The 21485-nt window shown below is 36.5% G+C and overlaps 5 protein-coding genes across 6 annotated transcripts; 1 reads left to right on the plus strand and 4 right to left on the minus strand.

Annotated features, from left to right (window-relative positions):
• LOC18614356 (phosphatidate cytidylyltransferase 4, chloroplastic) lies at positions 2847 to 6470 on the minus strand. The gene is made up of 7 exons (XM_018126737.1): positions 6002 to 6470; positions 5350 to 5654; positions 4968 to 5158; positions 4498 to 4622; positions 4130 to 4263; positions 3334 to 3449; positions 2847 to 3136 (listed from the first exon to the last, which is right to left on the minus strand). Exons 1-7 carry the CDS (start codon positions 6263 to 6265, stop codon positions 3045 to 3047), a joined length of 1227 nt encoding a protein of 408 aa, XP_017982226.1. The 5' UTR covers positions 6266 to 6470; the 3' UTR covers positions 2847 to 3044.
• LOC18614357 (DNA ligase 1) lies at positions 6603 to 9381 on the plus strand. 2 transcript variants are annotated; one of them, XR_001929221.1, is made up of 6 exons: positions 6603 to 7196; positions 7596 to 7691; positions 7854 to 7970; positions 8078 to 8138; positions 8639 to 8779; positions 9194 to 9381. XR_001929221.1 is itself a non-coding variant. In XM_007052079.2 (6 exons), exons 1-6 carry the CDS (start codon positions 6762 to 6764, stop codon positions 9260 to 9262), a joined length of 903 nt encoding a protein of 300 aa, XP_007052141.2. In that variant the 5' UTR covers positions 6606 to 6761; the 3' UTR covers positions 9263 to 9381. The 2 variants fall into 2 exon arrangements, 1 of the variants encoding a protein (XP_007052141.2); XM_007052079.2 differs by having other exon boundaries at positions 6606 to 7196; positions 8655 to 8779.
• Positions 9354 to 13057, minus strand: LOC18614358 (vesicle-associated protein 1-2). Its single transcript, XM_018126748.1, has 8 exons — positions 12760 to 13057; positions 12559 to 12629; positions 12310 to 12391; positions 11997 to 12112; positions 11753 to 11917; positions 11591 to 11641; positions 10216 to 10293; positions 9354 to 9831 (listed from the first exon to the last, which is right to left on the minus strand). Exons 1-8 carry the CDS (start codon positions 12809 to 12811, stop codon positions 9721 to 9723), a joined length of 726 nt encoding a protein of 241 aa, XP_017982237.1. The 5' UTR covers positions 12812 to 13057; the 3' UTR covers positions 9354 to 9720.
• Positions 13894 to 16333, minus strand: LOC18614359. The gene is made up of 2 exons (XM_007052082.2): positions 16124 to 16333; positions 13894 to 15184 (listed from the first exon to the last, which is right to left on the minus strand). The coding sequence occupies exon 2, from the start codon at positions 15135 to 15137 to the stop codon at positions 14127 to 14129; it is 1011 nt and encodes a 336-aa protein (XP_007052144.1). The 5' UTR covers positions 15138 to 15184; positions 16124 to 16333; the 3' UTR covers positions 13894 to 14126.
• Positions 17252 to 19100, minus strand: LOC18614360 (SPX domain-containing protein 3). Its single transcript, XM_018115193.1, has 3 exons — positions 18621 to 19100; positions 17940 to 18105; positions 17252 to 17824 (listed from the first exon to the last, which is right to left on the minus strand). Exons 1-3 carry the CDS (start codon positions 18864 to 18866, stop codon positions 17457 to 17459), a joined length of 780 nt encoding a protein of 259 aa, XP_017970682.1. The 5' UTR covers positions 18867 to 19100; the 3' UTR covers positions 17252 to 17456.

Raw genomic sequence — 21485 nt, forward strand, 5'->3', positions numbered from 1 at the left:
TTTGATCACAAGGCATTTCACGTTGTTGCTAGAAACATGCACATTCCTGTAACGTATCTTGCTCACGACAAGCTGTAAAGAAGGCTGAAAGTCTTTCAGGATATGATCTCTCTTGCCCGAGGTTGATGCTCTCTTTTTGCCCCCCTCGGCCCTTTAGGGAGTTGATGTTTCCTTAGCATCGAAGCAATCTGATGTTTATGATCATGTGGTGTTCTTGTTATAATTAACCCCCTAGTCTATATATTTGCTGACATGACTCTATCACAGTTTAATAATCCAATGAATTCCCATGATTTCTTCATAGTGAAACAGTATTTCCCCTTGATCTGCCACATGCATATGAGCACCCCAATTATATTATGTAACCACAAGCTAATAATTATGGTTTCAATTCTCAACCTTCAACAGAATGCAGCAAAGGAAAAGTGAGAGAATTGGTTGAGCCATGTAGTGCACAATGATTGCAGACTTTTAACACACATGCCAAGACCCATCACTTGGTACCAAAAATGAAATACAAATCAAAACAATAAGATTAAGATAATAGTACTAAAATACTTAAAACAGAAAGAGAATAGGGGGGGGGGGGGAAACCAGGGAAGCTAAAGCCAAAAACCTTGTGAGCATCCAAGGCAATATGCCTCCAGAAAAAGTAATAGAAAGAAAAGCAAAAGGTGGTAATGAGGTGGAGATGTGGTGGGGTGGCGTAGCTGAGATACATGGGTGTGCGTGTGCAAGAAAAGTAAGGGTTTTCATCAGACAATCTTTTGCTTCTCTCTCTCTCTCACACACTCACTCTCATTCTTCACTTTAATAGATGCTTGCCCACCATATCTTCTCCAACTCTTCTTTAAGTTTCCTTCATTGTTTTATTTTAAATTTTCCTCTCTCTTTGCTCTATCTCTTTCCCTCTTTTCCATCCTTTTCTTTCTCCATTTTCTAGTCAGCTTAGAAACAACGCGTTCTTTGCGTCCCACACATTTTCTTCTCTTCTTTCTCTTTCTATGTTGTGTGGTTTTTCCCCTTTTATGCCAAAACTAAAAAGTAAGCACTAATGCTTGTCAAAAGCCAATTATGGTAGGACCTCCATTAACAAACATAACATCCTAATTGGCTTCTTCCCTCTCTTCATCCTCAAGCCTCTCTCTCTCTCTCTCTCATAAATTTAGTGGAGGTTTGGCTCCACAGGGACTTTGCATGGATGACTTGGCTATAAGGCCTCCAAACCAGCGTCTTTAGTTTCATTTTTATCCCATCCTTCTTCTCTTTTCTTTCTCTTTTTGTATTTTTGGAAAAATTCCATGAAAGCCAAAGGTCAACCCCGTACGTTCATTATTGCTCAAGTCTTTTTCCACCTTTTATACTCCTTTTTATTCTTATTTCTCTGCTTGTTATCATAATTCAATGTGTCCAAAGTCCAATAAATAAAGAAAAAAATAAGTTTTTTTATGAAATTAAGAATGGTGGGGTGGCACACCAACACCAAACCGAGCCTTCCCAAACCTGGTGTAGTTCTTGGAGTTGACCCCAAAGAAGCAAAAATGACATAAAGAAAAGAACAAAGAAGAAGAAACCGACAGCGATTTTGATTTGGGCAAACACATTTGCTTGGGTTGGAGTTTTGTCATTTTTCCATGACATAGTGCTAAAACAGACAACTCCATGTGAAAATTTTAAAGGGTTTGGCAGCCTCTTGTGTACATGGGGGCTTTGTCTTTGTGGTTGTTGCCTTCACGAAATAATTGGGTCACCGCCCTTTCTTGAATTCTTTTCTTCTTTCTCAGTTCTTTCAGTGATGAGATCGGAGAAGACTTCCTCTTCCACAACACTGTACTAATTATTATAAGTACACTATAAATTTAGACGGCACAAAGAGTTGACCATTGATGATTGGTTGAATTCATTTTGCCGCTGAAATCTCTCTCTCTTGAATGATTGATGGATTAGATGGAGATCTCTTAGTGTCTTGCCCCCTTTAGATCCTTTGTCTCTTACTAAGCTCTCTGAGTTAGAACATGTTCAAACTCGAAAAGCCATCTATATTTTCTTTAGTAAAACCAATCATCTGAAACAGGATTAACATTAACAGATCAATGGTAAGATTCGATGAGTAGTAGTTAGCAAATGATTATACTCTTAGCTTGATTAACTTAGATTTGAATGTATAAGGTAGAAATTATGTAACAAAATTGAGGTGTATGTCCAACATTTAATGTAAAATTTGACTTGAGATTGGAGGCTGTTGATTAGGGCATGGTACCAAAAAAGTAAAAATCAAACATGATTTGTTTTCTGTTGCTGAGATTGGTGGTGGAACCGACAACATGGAGGAGTAACATCAAGTCATTATCATAACCACCAAGATCATAATGAAAAGATTGAAGCTTAGCCCATGTTATTATTGTAATGTGGTTATTATTTGAAAGCTGAGCAAGTGGCTAAACGACGAAGAAGAAACAAATGGGTTAGGATGCCATGTGAAACCCAGGTGGTGGTTAGTCTTATTACACAACCGGCCTCCTATCCAACCCAAAAAGGTGGGACAAAAGATTATAGTACCTGTCTTGTCTGCTATCAAAATCAGCGCTTTATTGAGCCCTGATTGAGCCCATATTTGGTCCATTAACGATTACAATTGTATAATGCATGCTATATTCTTCAAATAATCGTATTGGCATGTTCATTTTCAGTTCCACATTAGTCGTACATTTTTATCTTTTATTCAAGTTGGTCATATTATTACAAGGAAAAATTCCCACAAATTAAAAGCAAAACCGCATCATGTCCAAATGCACCTTGGTCTAGATAAAATTTGAGAAAGGTGTATAAAAATTTAACTCCAAGAGTTGACAATCGAGTAAAAATATGGGGATGGCAGAGCTGCAAATGCAATCTCAGCTTCCTTCTTTAAGAGCAAGTAGAATGAATTTACCCCTGCAAATATCCATCAAATTTGCTTCTGCAATCCTTTTAATATCCAAAAAGACAAAGGAGAATTTCTATCTGGTATTATTCTCTCTTGATATTGGTCAAAATTTTACATATCAAACGCCATAGACCGGTAATAAGATTTTGACAAAAGAGTATGCAAGTGCACCTGTGAATATGTAACTATCCACTCTGTCAAGTATTCCACCTGCATGACAATGCACACATGTTAACGTAATGATGACAAATGGTTTCTCAAGTTTTTTAGCACCAAATTACTCTAGCCAAATCATAAGAGCATCTATCTTTCAATTATTTCGAGTAGCAAACTTCTTGTTCACTCTCTGAGTATTGGAAATTAATTCAACTTGTAAGATAACTTAAAATATGCACAACTATAATTACCATGCCCAGGTATTAGGGAGCCGGAGTCCTTAACACCAGCATCGCGCTTGATCATTGATTCAGTCAGATCACCAAAAACAGACCCAAAGAAGTTCAGAAACCCAAAGGCTATCGCACTGACAATGATGAAATAAATATGTCAAGTACTTGTTAATAAAAAATTTCAAAAGAAAAATAAACTAAAATATTCAGAGTTGTATAGATGTGGGTCAAGTTCATAGAATCCATGTTCGTTTATAAATATAACAGAGCAATCCAGTCATCCCCATGTTTGGCTCCTGGAATGATGAAAGCACTTACACTGATCCTAGTCAAAAGATTTGGTTTAATTTAAAAAATAAAAAATCATCGTTTGTCATGGTTACTCAAATTCCGTGTGCATGTGCCTACATACAGAAAGAGGCAGAAATCTTCAGAAAACACATTAGAAGCTCATGGTTCACATGCCATTGGACTAACGGATGTGTGCATGCATGTAAAGTACATGATCCCAAATGGATGCAACCATTGCTTTACATATTAATGAAAATAAATGATTTTGTACACCTTTGGTCCTCTCAATGAAGATACCTTACACTGTTGCTATAGCTTTCCAATCCTAATAGGCTCAAGAGATATGTCAACCAAAAAAAGTATTCTGAGGCAAACGCTTGTCTTTTGTGGGAATGGATTCCAGTGATCTTTAAGTTACAATGGGCGTGTGTGTGTGTGTGTGTGAGAGAGAGAGAGAGAGAGCAAGCTACTTTTGGATCACAAGATATTTAATACAACATTACTTGAGAGATAGATTGAATACCTTAGCCAAGATGCTGGCCAGCTAAAAATCTTTGACAATACAACAGAAGTTGCTATACAACCACCCAAACCAACAATAGCTCCTTCCCATGTCTTCTTTGGACTTATATTAGTAAGTGGTGTCCTACCAATGGCCTGGATCAGAACAAGGTAACAAAAACAATCATGCTCATCGGAAAATATGCCCACCAATTAAAATGTAAGGAAAAATTTGTCCTCATGCCATTTAAATAACTGTATTTTTTGAAATTTAATTGAAAAATAACCAAAAATATACTAACAAAGTGATGCCAGCAGCACTGAGCTCTAACATACTAACAGTTTTAATTTAATAAGTGAAGCAAAGTCTTGTTGATCAAGCCCATATACCTTTCCACCCAAAAAAGCATATGTATCTGCGGCAATTATGCTGCTGACAGAAATCAAAGTTGCCACAAGGCCGACTGTCCAATGAGCTTGGCCACCAAGAAGAAAAGGCCATCCTGCTCCTAGTCCTGTCAAAAAGAAGCTGCTTAATAAAACAGTTTGGTGAAAATCATCACCCCACTCCCCCTTTTTTCCTAAACCATACATGAAAATGAACCAGAAGCCAGAAGACATGAAGTTTCACATTTACGGAAAGAAAAGCTGTTTCAAGATCCATGATTCAGAAATTTCAAAATTCTAATTGAAACCACCAACTTTTCAGCCAAAACAGTATATAAGCTCTGACTTCAAATGAAAATAATAAATTCCATTTTCAGTTCTAATTAGTCTACTTAGCAAATATCAGTTTTCATGGAAAATTACTCAAATATTCGAGTTTACCAGCAGAAAAGAGTAAAAATCCAAATTCTTACTAGTATTCAAAGCAGGTGCTGCTAAACCACATCTAAGCTTAACCCAGAAACAAGGGAGGTAGCCACAATAAAATAGCCCAAACATGGTACTGCTCAGCTGAGCAAAACGAGGATTTCCTCTTTGCAAGAGCAATGACATAGCCACAACAAATGCAGCGGATGTAACCGAAATATCAATATTGCCAAAGTACCTGACAATATAGCAGAAACACCAAATAAATTACAGCACCAAATCATTTTTAAAAGCTTCTACACGCAAAGTAGGAATTGAACATATTTGGAACGCAAGATGTTGCATTCCAAATAAAGACAATGGAAACAAAATCTTAGAAGATCCCTTATAATACAATCAGAGAAGATAAGGTATATCCATCAATCTTACAAGGTAAGTATGGGCATGAGGGCACAAATAACAGAGCAAACTCGTGAGACATATCTTGGAGGAGGTGTCATTCCAGCAGCAATTCCACGGCTCCTTACCAACTCAAAATACTCACGTGCACCGAGGAAAACAGCAGCAGCCAAAGCCACAGTGAAAACCCATCCCCCAGCTAATACAGCACCTCCAACAGAGATACCAATACCAAGTCCAGAAACAATCCTTTTCCTCAACTGACTTGATTTATGCTGTTGCTCAGAAAGAGCATCCGCCTTCACCGTTGGTAAAATATGGCCTTTGTCAACTTCCTACAACACAGCAGTCTCAGGAACCATCTTACACAACAGTTTCAATTTACCTATTGAACAAAACTTGAGAATTGAAACTTAGATAATAACTAATCATGCATGAATATTTCCAATTATCTACCAATCACTTCCAAAATTCTCAAATAACAAAATTATTCAAAACCCTTAGTTCCAATTCCAAGTTCTCATTTTTTTGCTTTTCTTAAGAATTGAAGCTCTTCAGACATCAATATGCAACAAATAATTTTTTGACGAGTTCCAAATTCTGATTCTAAAGTAAAAAGCGAAAAACACAACTTTGAACCCATGAAAGAAACAAATAGGAGGACAGCTATAAGTAAAGGTACCTCCTTGGTATTGCTTTCGTCGAGACTTTCCGGTTCAGCTCGCGCCACAGCCGTAATAACCCGCCGGTTGATGTAAATACGGGCAGAACGAACCGGGACGACTAATTCGGATCCATCAAAGACTAACTTAAGCTTGAGTTTAGGGACTCCCCTTCGACTGAGAGTTAGGGTTTTGTTGGATAAGGGACGGCATGGGCAACCGCAAAGTGAAGTCACTGAGAGCGGAATGAGATTGTACCGATCGGTTTCGACGAAGGAGGCCATTAACAATGGAAGCAAATAATCAAATTAATAAAATGATAAATCTTTTTTTATGGGCGAAAATCCCAACTCATGTTTTCATTGTGGTTGGTTCGGTTTTTTTGAAGGATTTGAGGAGAGTTTGGAAAGACCTTTCGGAGTTTTTCGAGCCTTTGAGCTTCGAGGATGGTCTTTGGCTTGTTGGTATTGTACGGGGAACGGTTAGGTTCGTCATGTACAGTTCGTTCCTCGGGGTAATTATGGAATTGGGGAAAATAAAATTATTAATTTAATATTAATATTTTAATTCTTAAAATAAAATCTTACACATTTTCCTGGGAAAATTAGTAGAGGAAGAGAAATTTGGAGGGAGAAAAAAACAAAGATGCAATTAACGACTTTGTTATAGTACGGGGAAATTACAGGGGCAAACTCGTCCTGGAAATGAACGGGATATAAGAGGTGAAGGGGTAAAAGGCAACAGAAAGAATGGGAACCCCTCTTTGAATTCTTCAACGCAATGTCGCGCCGGAAATCTAAAGGGGAAATAGAATATACAATGGCGAAACGCAGAATCTCGAATTCTGAATCAGAAGAGAGTGAAAGTGAAGAGAAGCTAAGCGAAGAAGAAGAAGAAGAAGAAGAAGAAGTAAAGCCCAAGCGAAAACAGCAGGATATATCAGAATACGAGAAGCAGAGGCTATCGAGAATTGCAGAGAACAGAGCCAGAATGGAGGCTCTGGGTCTGTCCAAAATGGCTTCTTTTTTGATGGGTTCGTCGCGGAATTCGAGTAAGCTTAAAGGAAAGCGCAAGGTCGTTGAGGATGATGAAGATTACAGGCCCAATGATGAGGAAGACCATGACGACGATGATAATGATGATAAACTTGATGATGATTATGATGATGAGGAGGACTTTCGGAGTAAGAAAACGCCTCAGTCTCGTAAAAACAAGGTGGGTGCTCAGTTACAATTCAGCCCTTGTTTGTGTTTAAGGAGCCTGAAAAGTACATTGTTGAAATAATAAGTATGGTCTAATCCTAAAATTAATACAACATTCGATTAAGTTGTTAGGAAATGAAACCACTTCTAAGACTTGTATTTGCTCTCTGGTTGTTGCTTGTTTTGCTCTTGGTGAAGTTGATGATAAAGTTGAATTTTTTTAGTGTGTCAACGCTATCTTAAGGTTTTAAGGACAATGAATCTCCTTTTGTTTTACGCTCTATTTTTTTATTTGCTTTGGTTTGTGTTTTAGCAGCAATGGTTAGTGGGACTACGTGTATAATGGTCATACTTCTTGCCTTGAGCCATCTAGTTATAGTTAAAGAACTTCTTTGATTTTCTCTTTCTCCAGGTGAAGAATAAAGGCTCAAAACCTAAGAGGAAAGCTCCTGTTCTAAAACATTTGAGTAGTTCAGATTGTGTTGATGATGATGATGAATTGATGAAGGTCAGTTTTGATGACTAATGGAGCAAATATTGTTTCGTTGCTAGGTTCTTGAGTTGTTGAGCTTGGTAGAACATATTGCCCAGCTTTTGTTTCCTAGGATTTTCAGCTTATTCTAAATGTTTAGTTTTATTGCGAGACTAAGCTTTTGGGAGTGATATACAGGCAATTGCTCTGTCTCTGCAAGATTCTGGTGAAGTTTCAGGTGCTGTACAAGCAGATGTGCAAGATGCTACTTTCACTGGAAGAAAGGGGAATGCTCGATTAAAGAAGAAAAAATCGGTTTGTTTGATTCAGAATTGGTGTTTAGATTTCAAGAATTACACTATTTGGCTCTCCTTCCCCTTAATTTGTATTTTCTTGGTTTTCTTTTCGTTTGTGGATCACAGTTCACCAGTCGGGTGCAGATGACTGAGGATGAAATGGTTGTGCACTTCTTTCAGTTTGATGGTAATTTCTGACGCCTGTCCATGTCTCTCTCTCTCTCTTATGGAGGTTCATAATTTTAACGAAGTAATCTTACCATTGAAAACTTAGAAAATATGAACCATGTGCGTTTTACATTAGCATTGCTCTTGAAAACCAAAAGCTTATAGGCCAGAAGAATCTTGGAGTGGAGAGTTGCAACCCATTTGAGATGCTATAAGTTATTTTATGTGATTCCTGTTGATTTTGCTGTCGAAAATCATTCCTCAAATTAGTCGGGATTTGTTCTATCAAACAACATCATCAATTATATAGCATTATCACGGCATGTGGAAGAAATTGGTGCCAAAGGCTCTGGTAACAGCATTTAGCTAAGTAGTAGGATTTTGGTTTATTTGCCTAAATTGCATGTTTCAATAACTCGAAACCTATTTCTGAACCCACTTAATGCACATAACACTATATCGATTGTTAGTATTATTATCTCTCTATTCTTGAAGATGTTTTTGTTCATTGATGAAAAGCATTGTTGGCTACCAGAAGCTGGAAAAGGAGGCATTTCTATGAGAGATTTACGAAGAGTAGCTATTGCACATGATTTTATTTGGACAGATAAGGAGCTGTCTGATATGATCCATTGCTTTGATGTCGACAGAGATGGGAAGGTCAGTACATACTTTAGGTTGCAATTTTTTCCCCCAACAAATAACTATGTATAAGTGAGTTATGATCTATATTGGTAAAAATGAAATGCCCCATGTTCTTGACATTTATTCTCTGATCAAAAGAAAAACATAGACGAAGTAAATAAAGTTCATTCAGCATTGTTTATCTTTGTGTGTCAGTGTTCCCACACAAGCAAGGACCAGCAGGTAAGATGTAGGTCTTTCAACAATTTTCTCTTGAACCATTGTCTGTTGCAACACGTGTCACATGTAATGCTTGCCTTGATCTGAAGTTTGGAAACTAGCAGATTAGCTTCCCATTGCATCATAAACATTCATGACTTCCAAGATGATATTTGACTTCTATTACTTAATTAAGAATCTACTCAACCCTTCTCATTGGTTTCCCTGCAGCTAAATCTTGATGATTTCCGGAAGATTGTCAGCAGATGCAACATGTTACAAACATCTGATAATTCTTAATGAAATTGCAGTATTCTTCTTTCTTTTATTGTACAAGTTATCAGATAAATGTGTTCAAGCTCAAATCTATAACATTATTCTAGTTATAATCTGAGCAAAGAAACAGCATGATCACCGCACATGCATGTGATTATCATTCCCATTTCTCTTACCAAAACTCACGGATAAATTTCACTTGCAAAGTGTTTATAAAGAAGTTGAGCACAACTATGTAATCCAGTAATTCCCACTTGAAAGATCTACTGTCAATGCATGGTAATACAATGAAGGAAAGTTGCTTCTTACCCGTCACACCTTGGGGTATGTTTTTCTAAGAGTCCATAAAGACCAGCAAGTAATACGTTCAACAAAGGCTACACCTCAAAGTCAAACATCTGTTTTTTTTTTTCAATTTTCTACATTTCATTTTTTACCAGCCATGAAGTTGCATCAAAGAACGAAAGGGTAAAACCAGGTGGTCATGTTCTTTTCAAGAGGTATCCCAAAACGATGCCAACCAAGCCAACAAGAATTACATATATGAATGGAATACCACCATGACTTCTTTTGGCTTCTCGTCTCAAGAGATCCTGCAAATTAAATTTCAATGTAAGGCGTGCAATACAGCTATTAATGTAACCTAACCCTGTGACCTCATTGATGTTAAATGATTACAGGATAACAAATTGTCAGCAGCATTTTCTATTTATTATTTTTCATTTTAAACCCCTTTTCCTTATAAGTCTCTCTAACCCCTTGTAGAATCTCATTTTCAGTCTCTGTTTCAACACAGAGACAATAATAAGTTATTGACAACTGGATCATGACTGCGGATGAATGATCATGCAATTACATAGCTAACATATTGGCAATTGGTCCTTAATTCCTAAACCTTTCCGTTGTGTCTTTAGGGCCCAAAGATTTAATTCCATAGTACTCTGCAAGAAAATCTTATGAAATAGGCAGTAACTTACCAGTTCTTGCTGAAGCTTGTTATTTAGATTAACGGCAGAGTTCTTCTCTTCAGTTAGCTTGGAAATAAGAGATCTTGCCTGCAATTAAATGTATCATTCAGAGTAAAAATGCCACAGTGTAGCATCAACCATTCAAGTAGATGATAATTCTCTAACATATTTCAATTAGATTATTATTATGGTAAATCTTGTAAAAGAGCCATGAACATGGATATGATGATTAAAAATTTAGCAGTTATTATCTTAAAAGGTGATGGTTCCACATCTTAAGCAGGGGGTTGTTAGATCCATATGTTTAATCCTAATTGGCATCAGGATAAAAAAGACAAGTAAAAGATTATCTAATCCAAGTGCTTAAATCACCCAATGTCACCTAGATGGGGTTGTAATAATGGTCAAAACCACTATCTGGATGAGGAATTTCAGTGCCGACAGGATTGTCTAGCATATCGGGGAGACTTTTCATCATATCAAAAAAAGGGAGACGAGTCCTTCCATATCCCTGGAGACAGTGTTCATATTTTTACACTTCTAACTAGTCCTAATTGACAGGTCTAAACATGCACCAAGAAAATTGAAGAAAAAAAAATCGAGGTAATATCACCATCCAAGTGACATGCATGTTCAGCCCTACTATAGGAAGTTTAACTTGAAATTAATTTGCTTCTTGTGAGGGAATCACTCTCTGTACATAGAAGTTAACTAAAACACAAGAAAAGTTACAAAAGCATATGAACTAGATAAGGTTAAAACAAGGAAAGAAGTGCCATATAGCATCAAAGGGTATATTAAAATTGCTCTCTTTACACCACTATGTATAGACTGCATGCAGGCCTGATGCTAAGATCGTTATTTTCATTAAAATTGAATATCATATGACACCTAGTCTATCCCGAAGGAAAATAATGACAACCAAAAAGACTACAACTTAACAAGTAGATTTTCTTCCAAATGAAGAAATGAACCCCATAATAATGACATGATAATGATAAAAATATCTAGTAAACTAACATACTTAAAAACCCAAAATCAAGGTGGTCAGCGGAACCATGTTTGATAATCGGTGAGTTATGAAAAACACATAGGTCAAGAAAATTTCCACACTAAAGATTCATGTATGATTACCAGTATTGTCAATGCATTCTTCAACATGTACAGTTCAAAAAATTAATTACGCTATTTTCCTAAACTATGCCAAATATGGAAATGGAAAAGCCAACCATATGCAATTACTACGAACTGCTATCATGAATGGCATGATTCACTTCATTAGTTTAGATAAAGCCTGCCAACATTTCTTACAAGGGCTTTGAAAATTTGATGCTCGATGCTAAAGTACCAATGAGAAAGAGACAGAGAGAGAGAGTGTGTTTACATCAGATGAGTTATCTTGAGGTTCATGCCGCTCAACATGAGCTCTTGACACCTGCAGGTACAATCATGTAACCACAATACAACTCATTAATATTCAGAAGGAACATGCTAATCAAAACTAAATGCTTATTCAAAGTCAAATACAAAAACAAGGAATACTCACAGCTGTAAATTCTGCAGCATTCAAGCTGCCATTGTCTGAGACTGAAGCCCTGGGTGAAGAGCCTTCCTCAGATCCTTCTCGAACTGGGGATGGAGGTCGTGGAGGAGCAACATAAACAACCCTCAACTTGCACTCCTCAACATGATGCCCAGATTCCTTATTGAACTAACATATTTAAAAGCAAACAGTCAGAAAACAAAAACCCATTTTTCCAAATCCGATCCAATAGAGTTTCTATAAATACCATCTCTGGAGTTATATCCTTTGGTGTAGCTCCAGGACTAGCAACCACACTCTGAAGTAAAAACTTATCCTTGCATTGCATATCAGGAGGTGTTTCCTTTTGAGCTTGCATTGTAACTGATATTCCATAAATCAACCAATAAGTAACTTGGAAAAAGAAATTATAAAGTTGATAATAAAGCTGAATAGCTAATGATTACCATGAAATTAACAGACAAGAAAAGAAGAAATAAATTACTACAATTAAACATGATTAAATAAAATAATGATAGCTAAGTCCAAATTTTGTGCGAGAGAGGGACAAGGAGAGAAACCTATAACGTTGCACGTAGACCTAGGCAGCACAACTCCAGTGTTAGGCCTTACACAGTACTTCTTTGGATTTGTCGTTTTGACCTGCAAAAAAGACAAACAAAATTCACATCCAAAAGATACGCAGACTAAGTAAAATCAAAGTCTTTTAGGTAAAAGAAATCCCAGAAAAACTTTCCCAGAAGAAACTTGAGAAATCCTTCGGGGAAAAAAATAGCAGACATACGAGATATAAGAATAAACACAATTACCTTAAAAGCCACATAATTGTCGGTCTTGTTGGACAAGTTTAGAGAACACGAGATCTGCTTCCTCAATTCAACTAATTCAGGAACAGGAAATGTTAAGAATTAGAAAACAGCTGAAGACGTAACTTATAACCAAGACATGGATCTGGAAAGCAGCGCAAACTCTAAAATTTTGATAAGGAAAGGGTTCGGGATGATGCTTACAGGGAAACTGGAGCTCTTGAGGCTCGATGCTGAGAAGTTCGCCGGTGCTCATCGCGACTGGATCGGTGAGAAAGGCAGCCGGAGTTACAAGCGATTAGGAGCTTTCGGCGACTATTCAAAAAAGGCGGTGGAGTTTCTGGTTCACCGGCGAGAGAGGAAATAAGAGTGAAAGAGAGGGGGGTAAGTGAGAGCGAGGGATTTAGACAATGGGTGACCGGTCTTCGAGAGAGCTAAAAAGCAAAGAAAGTGGGACAGTGATGTTTGTCTTGCTTTCGACTTGACTGCGGTTGTGTTTCCGGTTTCCTATTTTACAGTATCATGCGGTTCCATTTAAGGCTATAATTGTCTTTTGGTCCCCCGAGAATGATTTGGACTTTCGAGTTTGAAAGTACCCACAAAAGGAAAAAGAACACACTCTCTTCTAAAACCCAAATTATTTTCCGAGATAAGGAAGAAAAATTGTTGACCGTTTGGAAATCCAAAATTCCTAGTACTACTCTCAAACCCCCCCCAAAGAGAATGGAGTAGCATGTAAGGCACAACATAGATTTGATGACTCCTTTGTCGGAATAAACAATTAAGTTAGTTAGGTAGTTTGAGTGCTCGCAGGTGGAGATTGAGAATGGTAGGCTGGTAGCAACTATCACGAAGCAACTCTTGGTGGGAATATTTGGTACCAATAGGGGAGAATGTTGGGGAGCAATTTGCTCATTTTCTTGCCCATTGAACTCTCTTTCATTCATCTCCCTGCCCCTGTTGCTTATCATTCCTGCTTCATGTCCTTGTCTATTCAACAGGTTCCCTCCAATCCTGTCACACCAAAGACTGCATTTCTTTCCAGAATGCTCTTTTTCTTTATATTTTACCCCTAATATCCCTGCATTTTCTGTTGTAAAACATAACCAAGCTTAATGTATATACCAGCCACCTGAATATCTAAGTAGAGTTTCACTCCTTTCGAGTTTCAAACGAGCATATTTACCTTTTCTTGATCTGTTATAAATACTGGAACATAATACTTTTCACCCCCATGTATGAGATGGGTGAGATACAAACAGTTGGTGACATATATATCTTCTATCAACCCTATTGATACCTCTGCATTCATTTTTGACATTCGGAGCACACCTGCTCTTATCATTCAAAGAAAAAACATTTCTATAAGCTATTCAATGCAAATAACATTCTTACATTTATGTTAACAGGCTGCCTAATAACTGTACTATAACAAAATGTAGAGACATTTTATTTGATTTGTATACTCTGTATAACAAAATGTAGAGAGATTTTATTTGATTTATACACTCATAGATCCTATATCAAGTCACAATTCTGCTTTTAGTTTATGATACCAGTAGTAATTAGCATTAAGCATCAGCAGAAGCAGAAGACTGCTGTTGACGAGCTCGAGCAGTAAATCCAGCAAACCAAGCAACCCTCATGAGTTGCACGCCAAGGATAAGCACCCACCAGCACACCAGGCCCCTGATAGTGTGCATCATCCATGCTGGTGCACTGAGTTCAGCCCCAAGTTTCAACCCCCTCATTAGCTGCAGCACACGGTAAGCCTCATACACAACTGGGGTCACCAACCAAACCGGTGACTGCCAATGCCATGTCAACATCTCAGTCAGCATCTGTACTGAAAGAAGCAGAATGTAGGGGCCCAATAGAACTGCATATGGGATGAAAGGCAGCTGAGGTTGGAGGTAGCCCTTTTGGGATCCAAATAGTATCATCAAGGGGATCACAAGTCCAGTCAAAGTTGCAACTATGTTCCAGAACTGATAACTGAAAGGAGGCTTGCTCTTGGAAGCTTGTCCCAGGTTCTTCGACCGGGCACAATAATCTGCCATGAGGAGAAAAAGGGTTGCACCCAGATTGAAGATGCAGTCAAGTCCAATCAAGGAAAGAAGACTGACCACATTCGGGCCAAGGAATATGGTAGATATTGGCAACCACAGAGTGGGTACCATGCCTGTGCTGAGGAGAAGAGAAGGGCCCAGCAACCACAATGGCCATTTAAGAAACTGAAGCTGTACCACTGGCTGATTAGTTGCATCAGTGAGATCTTCAGCTTTAGCTGCCGAAGATTCGCCTCTGTTGTCAGAACGCAGACTTTCAAATATTTCAGATGATTTTTCCAAGAAGTTATCACCTGCTTTCTCAGTTGGAGCATATGTGACTGGTGAAGGTTCCCACTTGGATAACTTTGTGCAGCAAACAGGGGACTGCCTAATGTGGATATGACGGACGGTGCGCACATGTGTCACCTTTGAGGCTTTCAACAATTGCATGCTTTTGGAATGAGCCTGAGGAATTCTAGTGATAGACATGGTAGAAGGAGATTGAGCCAGAGAAGACATTCCTTGGTTCATAACTAATATCTTCAGCAGCCCAGATAAGATGACATGGCTTTTATTCTCTGAGACATATATAAGATGTTAGTAGGATAACTTGATCCTGAAAGATTAAACATCATTGAATGGCTGTTTCCTAATAAATTTCTCTTTGTAGAATCATAAACTTTCAGCAAAGTTATGCATGAAATACATATTATGTTAATGAAAGTACTATAACAACCCACTCTCCAATCTCAAAAGATCCTGATTGGATAAATACAGTGGAAGAAGCGAAAAAAATAAAAGTTTGTATGACAACTGTCCAAGTACTTAATGATATCACAACAATTAAACATAAATCTCAGTTAAAGAGCCACCATCTTCAATGAAGAAACCCTTTCCAGCATCTAAAACTAGTGACAAGTACAACAAACTTGCATCTTGCCAACACAGTCAAAGCCAGCTTACATGTGCAAGAAAGCAATGCAATGTTTACTTACCGAAAACCAACAGCTACTAGATATTTTACACAGATAGGGAATTTGTAATTTATATTTTTTTTCCTTACAAAGAAAGAAAAAAAACTAAACCATCGGAATCTCAGTAAAAATAAAGGCTAATTATAATAGTTGAATTATATTTTATTATTTAGACAATAAATCATACTCTTTGAATGACCAATTAACAATTCATCATTGGGTTCTCTATGAATTTCATAAATACCAAAATATAGTTCTTCAAAACCTTAAGAACCAAGCTCGAACAGCACCCATATCTCCATATGAAACAACCACAATTACTATCACAAAGTAAAATTGAGAGTTCAGAATTCGAATTTATGCAATAAATAATCAGAACTGAGAAGAAAGAGAAAAAATAAGAGAATTTTAAAAAATTAGTATTGTAAATGACAAACGTGATTGTTGTGTATAACTCAATCGAATATATTAAATTCAGTACCCTCTGAACAAATTTCTTCCCCATTAGAATAAAAAAATTAATTTAAAAAAATCCGGATTTACCTGGTTGAATAGAAAATGAATCCACAAGCTACCCTTAGCTCCTCGTGATATTCATCCCCATTTCTCAGGGACGATGCTGCTTTGCTGAGAGTGGGAAAATCCTACAATCAGAGCCCTTCTACTTTTCTTCCCCTCTGGTTTTCAATTTTAAGTGGCAGGAGTAAAGAAACGTTTTTTAGTTTTCGTTCTTCGGCCGAAAAGGATTTGTTTTTCCTTCATAAAGGCATCAGAACAGATCCGGTTCGAGTTCGAGGCCGGGCCTTCCATTGATAGTAAGCTAGGAACACAGGCTACATGGACACCAAGCCCGACCAGACATGTTGGGAATCAGGCCTTGGTTTGTCCTTCGCCAGAAACATGACAGATTTAAAGAGTTCATGGCTACAATGTATGTATATCAAAGAAGCAACTTAGCAATTTTTAATATAAAATCAAATTTCATAATGTTGGAGAGAACTACATTTATTATGTAATTAAAGTTTTATTGAAAATAAAGAAAAGCTATCACTTGTAACTTTTGTTTTGTAACTGGAAATTAATTTATCCAAAGAATTTTGCTGTGAAAATCATTTTATTAAAAAATTTAATATTTTTATATTTTGGATAAATTATGAAAAATACTTTTTGTTATCACCCTGTAAAAATTATTTTTCACCATGATTTCATAAATATTTCTCCAAGATATCGAAAAAATATAAATATTTATCAATCATATAAGTATAAAATTTGATATATAAAGTACGATTATCTTTATAATTATCCATTAGTCACTTTTAATGTAAAATTTTGAATTCACATTTCTTACTCTTTTAAAAAGACGGATTTAATTCCGTTGATAAGAAAATTTTTGAGGTTCACTTTTTGTATTTTCTATTTTTCTAACATAAGAAATTGTGAAAAAAGAAATTGTGATATTATTTACACTAATAATCACAATTCATGTTATGGGAGTTTTTATTAGGGAGTAAAAGATTTTGAATGAACCCCGACGCCTGTGAGTAAAAGATTTTGAATGAACCGCAACGCCTCTAACTACTGTGTAATAGTGAGACATGTACTTTCCCATGTCAAAGGACAGCTTCACCAGGGTGTTTTTCATGAACTAGAAACAATTTAAGGGAAAAAGAATGCATGAAATTAAGCATGTGTTAAAGAAAAAAAAGACATTTGATGTAAGGAGGCAGATCAATCCTCATAAACATATCAAAAAAGTATCAGTAATTGACTGCAGGATGCACCTGCATTTGTATACTAAACCCAAAAAAAAAAAACTATATAACCACAATAGTACGAGGTTTACTATGTTCTGAGGCTTTCCTGTTCTGTTTTCCCATCAGAGAATGGGGATTGGGGAGCTGAGTTGGAACGAGTGTATGAGATCAGAGTCTGGCAAGTTGAGAGGAGGCAAAGAAAAATGGCCGTAAGTAGAGCTGCCTCTCCTAATTTCTTGCATGGTCAACAGAGCTGCAACTGTGTTTCTAAATATTCCTTTCCCTGCCACCGTTATCGCTTCCCTTCGTTGTTTCAGCCTGTCTTCTTCGTCCACTGGAAATACTTCATCAATGGTGTTTTCACATTCCTTAACCAGCTTGGAAAGGAGATCAGTTGTGAAAAACGGTTGCTGCAGCACTTTCTGGATGTAGGGCAAACGCAATAAGCCACCCGTTCGCTTGTCATATTTCTTCAATATCTTTGCCAAACCTGCAGAACCCAAAACATTGCCTGGTAAATTTGTTTACCAGAGAAAGGGAAAAGGCCAATTTCTACAGGACAGGGACTCATGATAATATGGAACAAAGCTTGTCAGGGTGACTACCTGTGTAATTGACATTGCTATAATTCTCTAAGAGGACCATTTCTCCATGGAAATCGACAATGTCTTTTCTAATTTTTGCCATTCCATCTTTATACTTTGTTTCTGATGGCTTAGTTCCATCCGGCCCCCATGTGTCTATCACTCTCTTAATCCTCTGCTGCAATTCCTGAAATTTATAAATCCTTGCTTCAAACTTCTATTCATTTTATTTTAAATATCGAGCAATTGAAAATCGAAATTGTACCAACAACTTCAATGGATCGATGTATGAATACAATATCTCCAACGTCTAGTAACACACCTGATTAAAACTCTAACTATTCTAAGAAGTATTCATCGTATGTGTCATGGTAATTTAATTACTACTTTTTTATATAAAAAAATGTCAACTTATTCATTAAAATAAATAAATAATTCGCTTCCTTAGAGCGATACACACTTGCTAGCGCCTAGATGAAGCTTTCTTGTATCAGATACGAAAGAAGGAAGAAAAATACTCCTATTGCGTGCTTTCCCAACTTCTGAGTTAGCCTGGGATTGTTTGATGAGTCATTTGAGTTGACTCGGTTGAGTACACCAACTGGCCGACCAAAAATGCTTCACTTAACAGTTACTATATTTATATTTTAATCTTCTTTATTTTATGGTCATGCCAACCGTTTTCATGGTAATAAAACTCACCTTATGTCGGATGATGAAGTCCTCCTCTTGTTCCATGAAGAAAACATTAAACTTATCGATCTCATTGTTCAACAAGTACACAAATTGGGCCTCCGCTTTCCCATACTCCATCGACTCCGCCGACAGCAGCGGAGCCGAAGAAATCAACCTAACAAGCTTCTTCAGCTCCTTGTAGTTCAAGAAGTTGTCCCGCCAGGCCGGTAAAGTTTCCTCGATTTGCTGCTTTAATATCTTCCCAAACTTCATATCCTTGGGACCCGAAATTGAATTCACCGAAAAGAAAAAAAAAAAAAGAAAGAGAAAAGGGTGAAAGTGAAGATTTTTGGTGATGAAGAAGAAGAAATGATTTGATGCTAATGGTTATATCAGGCAAAAGATTACTAGAATATTAAAGAGCATATGCTTGGCGTGATGAAATGGCAGTTGGAAAAGGTAATAAGAAGTCGTTGAGGTAAAGAGAATACCCAAGCATATTCGGGTATTGTAGTCATACCAAAGACCATTAGACCAATTTCATAGTGTAGTGAATTAAATGTAGGCCAACGTGGTAGATAGGTCAAGGGAGGACTAAATTGACATGCTGGTGAGTTTTTGCTCGAATCAGAGTAGGGAATTGCTATGATCAACGAAATGGGTCCCCACACTCCCACTCTGTCTTGATTGGTGATGTGAGATAAAGATAGGTGAATGCTTGTCATTGTAGTGCTTGTCAATGGAAAGAGAGATTTTGGGGAGAGGATGATTCTTGGAATGATTCCTAAGAATCTCCTATGGGAATGGAAGTAGTAACTCTGTATGGCATTGATATAAATATATGCATTGAAAAATGTATAGTAGTATGCATAAACAAATATAGAAATAAGGAATATGTGATTTTTGCTCTTTGGAAAATGCCAATTTTTGCCTTTGTTATTGCATGCAGTCCCATGCCTTTTTAGTAATTTATTTGATTGATAGTAATATGTTTATTTTTTTCCCCAGAGTTTAATTGGAGAGGCAATGAAAATGTGGAAAGGCAAAATCAAAGACGTAGAACATGCAAGGGTGAATTAAGTTAATCAAATAAATTTGATTAAAAATGGTTCAATTAATTCAAAATTAAACCCGATTAAATCGATTACTTTGATCGATTTTGATTTTAAAAATTCTTTTTTCGATTAACATAATTAATCGATTTATGATGTATATAGGTAGGTATATTTTTATGTACTTTGTTTATGTTTATTTGAACCTTTTAATAATTTTAATCATATTTATTGAAATTTTTTAATATTGTACTAAGAATTTATAATTTAATTTTATTTATTTTGTAATTAGTATGGAAAAATGATATTAAAAATATCAGGCTTGAGTCTAAAAATTTCGGTTAATTCATTATGAGCCGAATTAATCGATGTAATTTGATTGATCAATTAATATTTAATTTACTGTAAATTTATTTGATTTTTAAATAATATTAATTAATTTAATTATGAAAAATTTTAAATAAATTAATCTTTTGTTCGCTCCGTAGGCTTGATAATATGGCCCATTGGTTCGGACATCACTTTTAAAATGCGAGCTTTGAGCATATGGGCATTCCCTATCACGCCCAATCCCAAAACAAATGAGAAGCTGTCTCTGCTCTGGCAGCAGGCCTCGGTCCATGGGCTTGGCTGGTTAATTTAATTGTATAAATGATAAAATGAATATAGTATAGATTTTTTATGTTTTTTGGTTAGAATTCTAATTGTAAATCAAAATTTAAATAAAATATAATATAAATATAATGAATTTAATATGCATACTTTATGTAGGAGCGTGACACGTGAGTTTGTCATTTTTATAATTATTAAGGGAAGTTTTGCGGATTTTCACTCATTTTCCTTCTTCTTCTTTTGCTTTTCTTTCTTTGTTCTTGTCTCTCCCAAAATCAGCGTCTAGGGCTTTTTGTTTTTCGCTTTCCCTCCACTTTCGACTCCCTCTCAGTGTAAGAATGTGTCATTGTAAAATTGGTGTGAAAAAATTGCTGATCATGGCATTGAATATGGATAAGCAGTGATAGGCGGAAACCATTGTTTATTTATTTGACATTTTATATTTTCTAATTTCAAAGGCAATGACCTTGATCTAATATTTCTTTTTCTGTTCCAAATCACAGGCATTTGTGAAGACCAAGCATCCAAAGGCTTCATTATGAGTCAAAACAGTACATGCTTCTTCAACGAGGAAGTGAGTATCTCTCTCCCCTCTCTCTGTCTTTCTGTAAAAATTATCTTTACTATAACATAATTTGACTAGAGTCTTCTTTATTTAGCCTTTTCCACTGCACTATCACCATGCAAGAAAACAAGAAGAAGAGAAAAACATGCAAGTTCGTCTGACGGAAGAAAGTAATTTTTTTTATTTATAATTTTATCAATCAGACTTCATTAAATTTGCTATTGGACTTGGTAACTGCTGGTTTAGAAAAAGAATATCCGGCCTTCCTATCCTTTCCATAAATCAACTAAGTCTTTAAACAATTTGTTCAAATACTCAAGTGCAAACCGTTCTCTGGACATGTTGGCTGGCAGGTTGATGTTTTATATTGAATATTCTATTCCTCTCTTTCTTTGTACAAATTTTAAAAAAGCACATTATTTTTATATATAATTATCTTGATATGAGTTCTCTTTGATAGCAGGTATTCCCCACTTGAAGTGGTTTGGAGTTGAGGCAGTTTACAATGTCATGGTAATCGATCTTCTTGGACCTAGTCCGGGAGATTTGTTCAACTACTGCAACAGGAAACTCTCGTTAAAAACTTGATTCTTGCTCATCAATTGGTAAGTATATCTGACTTTTCTGTGGTAAGTAATAAGTTTTCAGGTTATTTTTATTTTT

The sequence above is a fragment of the Theobroma cacao genome, chromosome 1, assembly GCF_000208745.1.
Source record: "Theobroma cacao cultivar B97-61/B2 chromosome 1, Criollo_cocoa_genome_V2, whole genome shotgun sequence".
Taxonomy (NCBI): Eukaryota; Viridiplantae; Streptophyta; class Magnoliopsida; order Malvales; family Malvaceae; genus Theobroma; species Theobroma cacao.

Coding starts and splice junctions, on each gene's coding strand:
- LOC18614357 (XM_007052079.2), top strand. CDS start 6,762: ATGTCGCGCCGGAAATCTAAAGGGGAAATAGAATATACAATGGCGAAA. Junction 7,197..7,595: donor CTCAGTCTCGTAAAAACAAG/GTGGGTGCTCAG, acceptor CTCTTTCTCCAG/GTGAAGAATAAAGGCTCAAA. Junction 8,780..9,193: donor ATGTCGACAGAGATGGGAAG/GTCAGTACATAC, acceptor GTTTCCCTGCAG/CTAAATCTTGATGATTTCCG.
- LOC18614358 (XM_018126748.1), bottom strand. CDS start 12,811: ATGAGCACCGGCGAACTTCTCAGCATCGAGCCTCAAGAGCTCCAGTTT. Junction 12,630..12,759: donor TCAAGAGCTCCAGTTTCCCT/GTAAGCATCATC, acceptor TTCCTGAATTAG/TTGAATTGAGGAAGCAGATC. Junction 11,642..11,752: donor ATGCTGCAGAATTTACAGCT/GTGAGTATTCCT, acceptor TTGTACCTGCAG/GTGTCAAGAGCTCATGTTGA.
- LOC18614360 (XM_018115193.1), bottom strand. CDS start 18,866: ATGAAGTTTGGGAAGATATTAAAGCAGCAAATCGAGGAAACTTTACCG. Junction 18,106..18,620: donor ACTTCATCATCCGACATAAG/GTGAGTTTTATT, acceptor TATAAATTTCAG/GAATTGCAGCAGAGGATTAA. Junction 17,825..17,939: donor TAGCAATGTCAATTACACAG/GTAGTCACCCTG, acceptor TGGGTTCTGCAG/GTTTGGCAAAGATATTGAAG.
- LOC18614356 (XM_018126737.1), bottom strand. CDS start 6,265: ATGGCCTCCTTCGTCGAAACCGATCGGTACAATCTCATTCCGCTCTCA. Junction 5,655..6,001: donor ACGAAAGCAATACCAAGGAG/GTACCTTTACTT, acceptor GCTGTGTTGTAG/GAAGTTGACAAAGGCCATAT. Junction 3,450..4,129: donor TGGCCAGCATCTTGGCTAAG/GTATTCAATCTA, acceptor CATCATTGTCAG/TGCGATAGCCTTTGGGTTTC.
- LOC18614359 (XM_007052082.2), bottom strand. CDS start 15,137: ATGAACCAAGGAATGTCTTCTCTGGCTCAATCTCCTTCTACCATGTCT.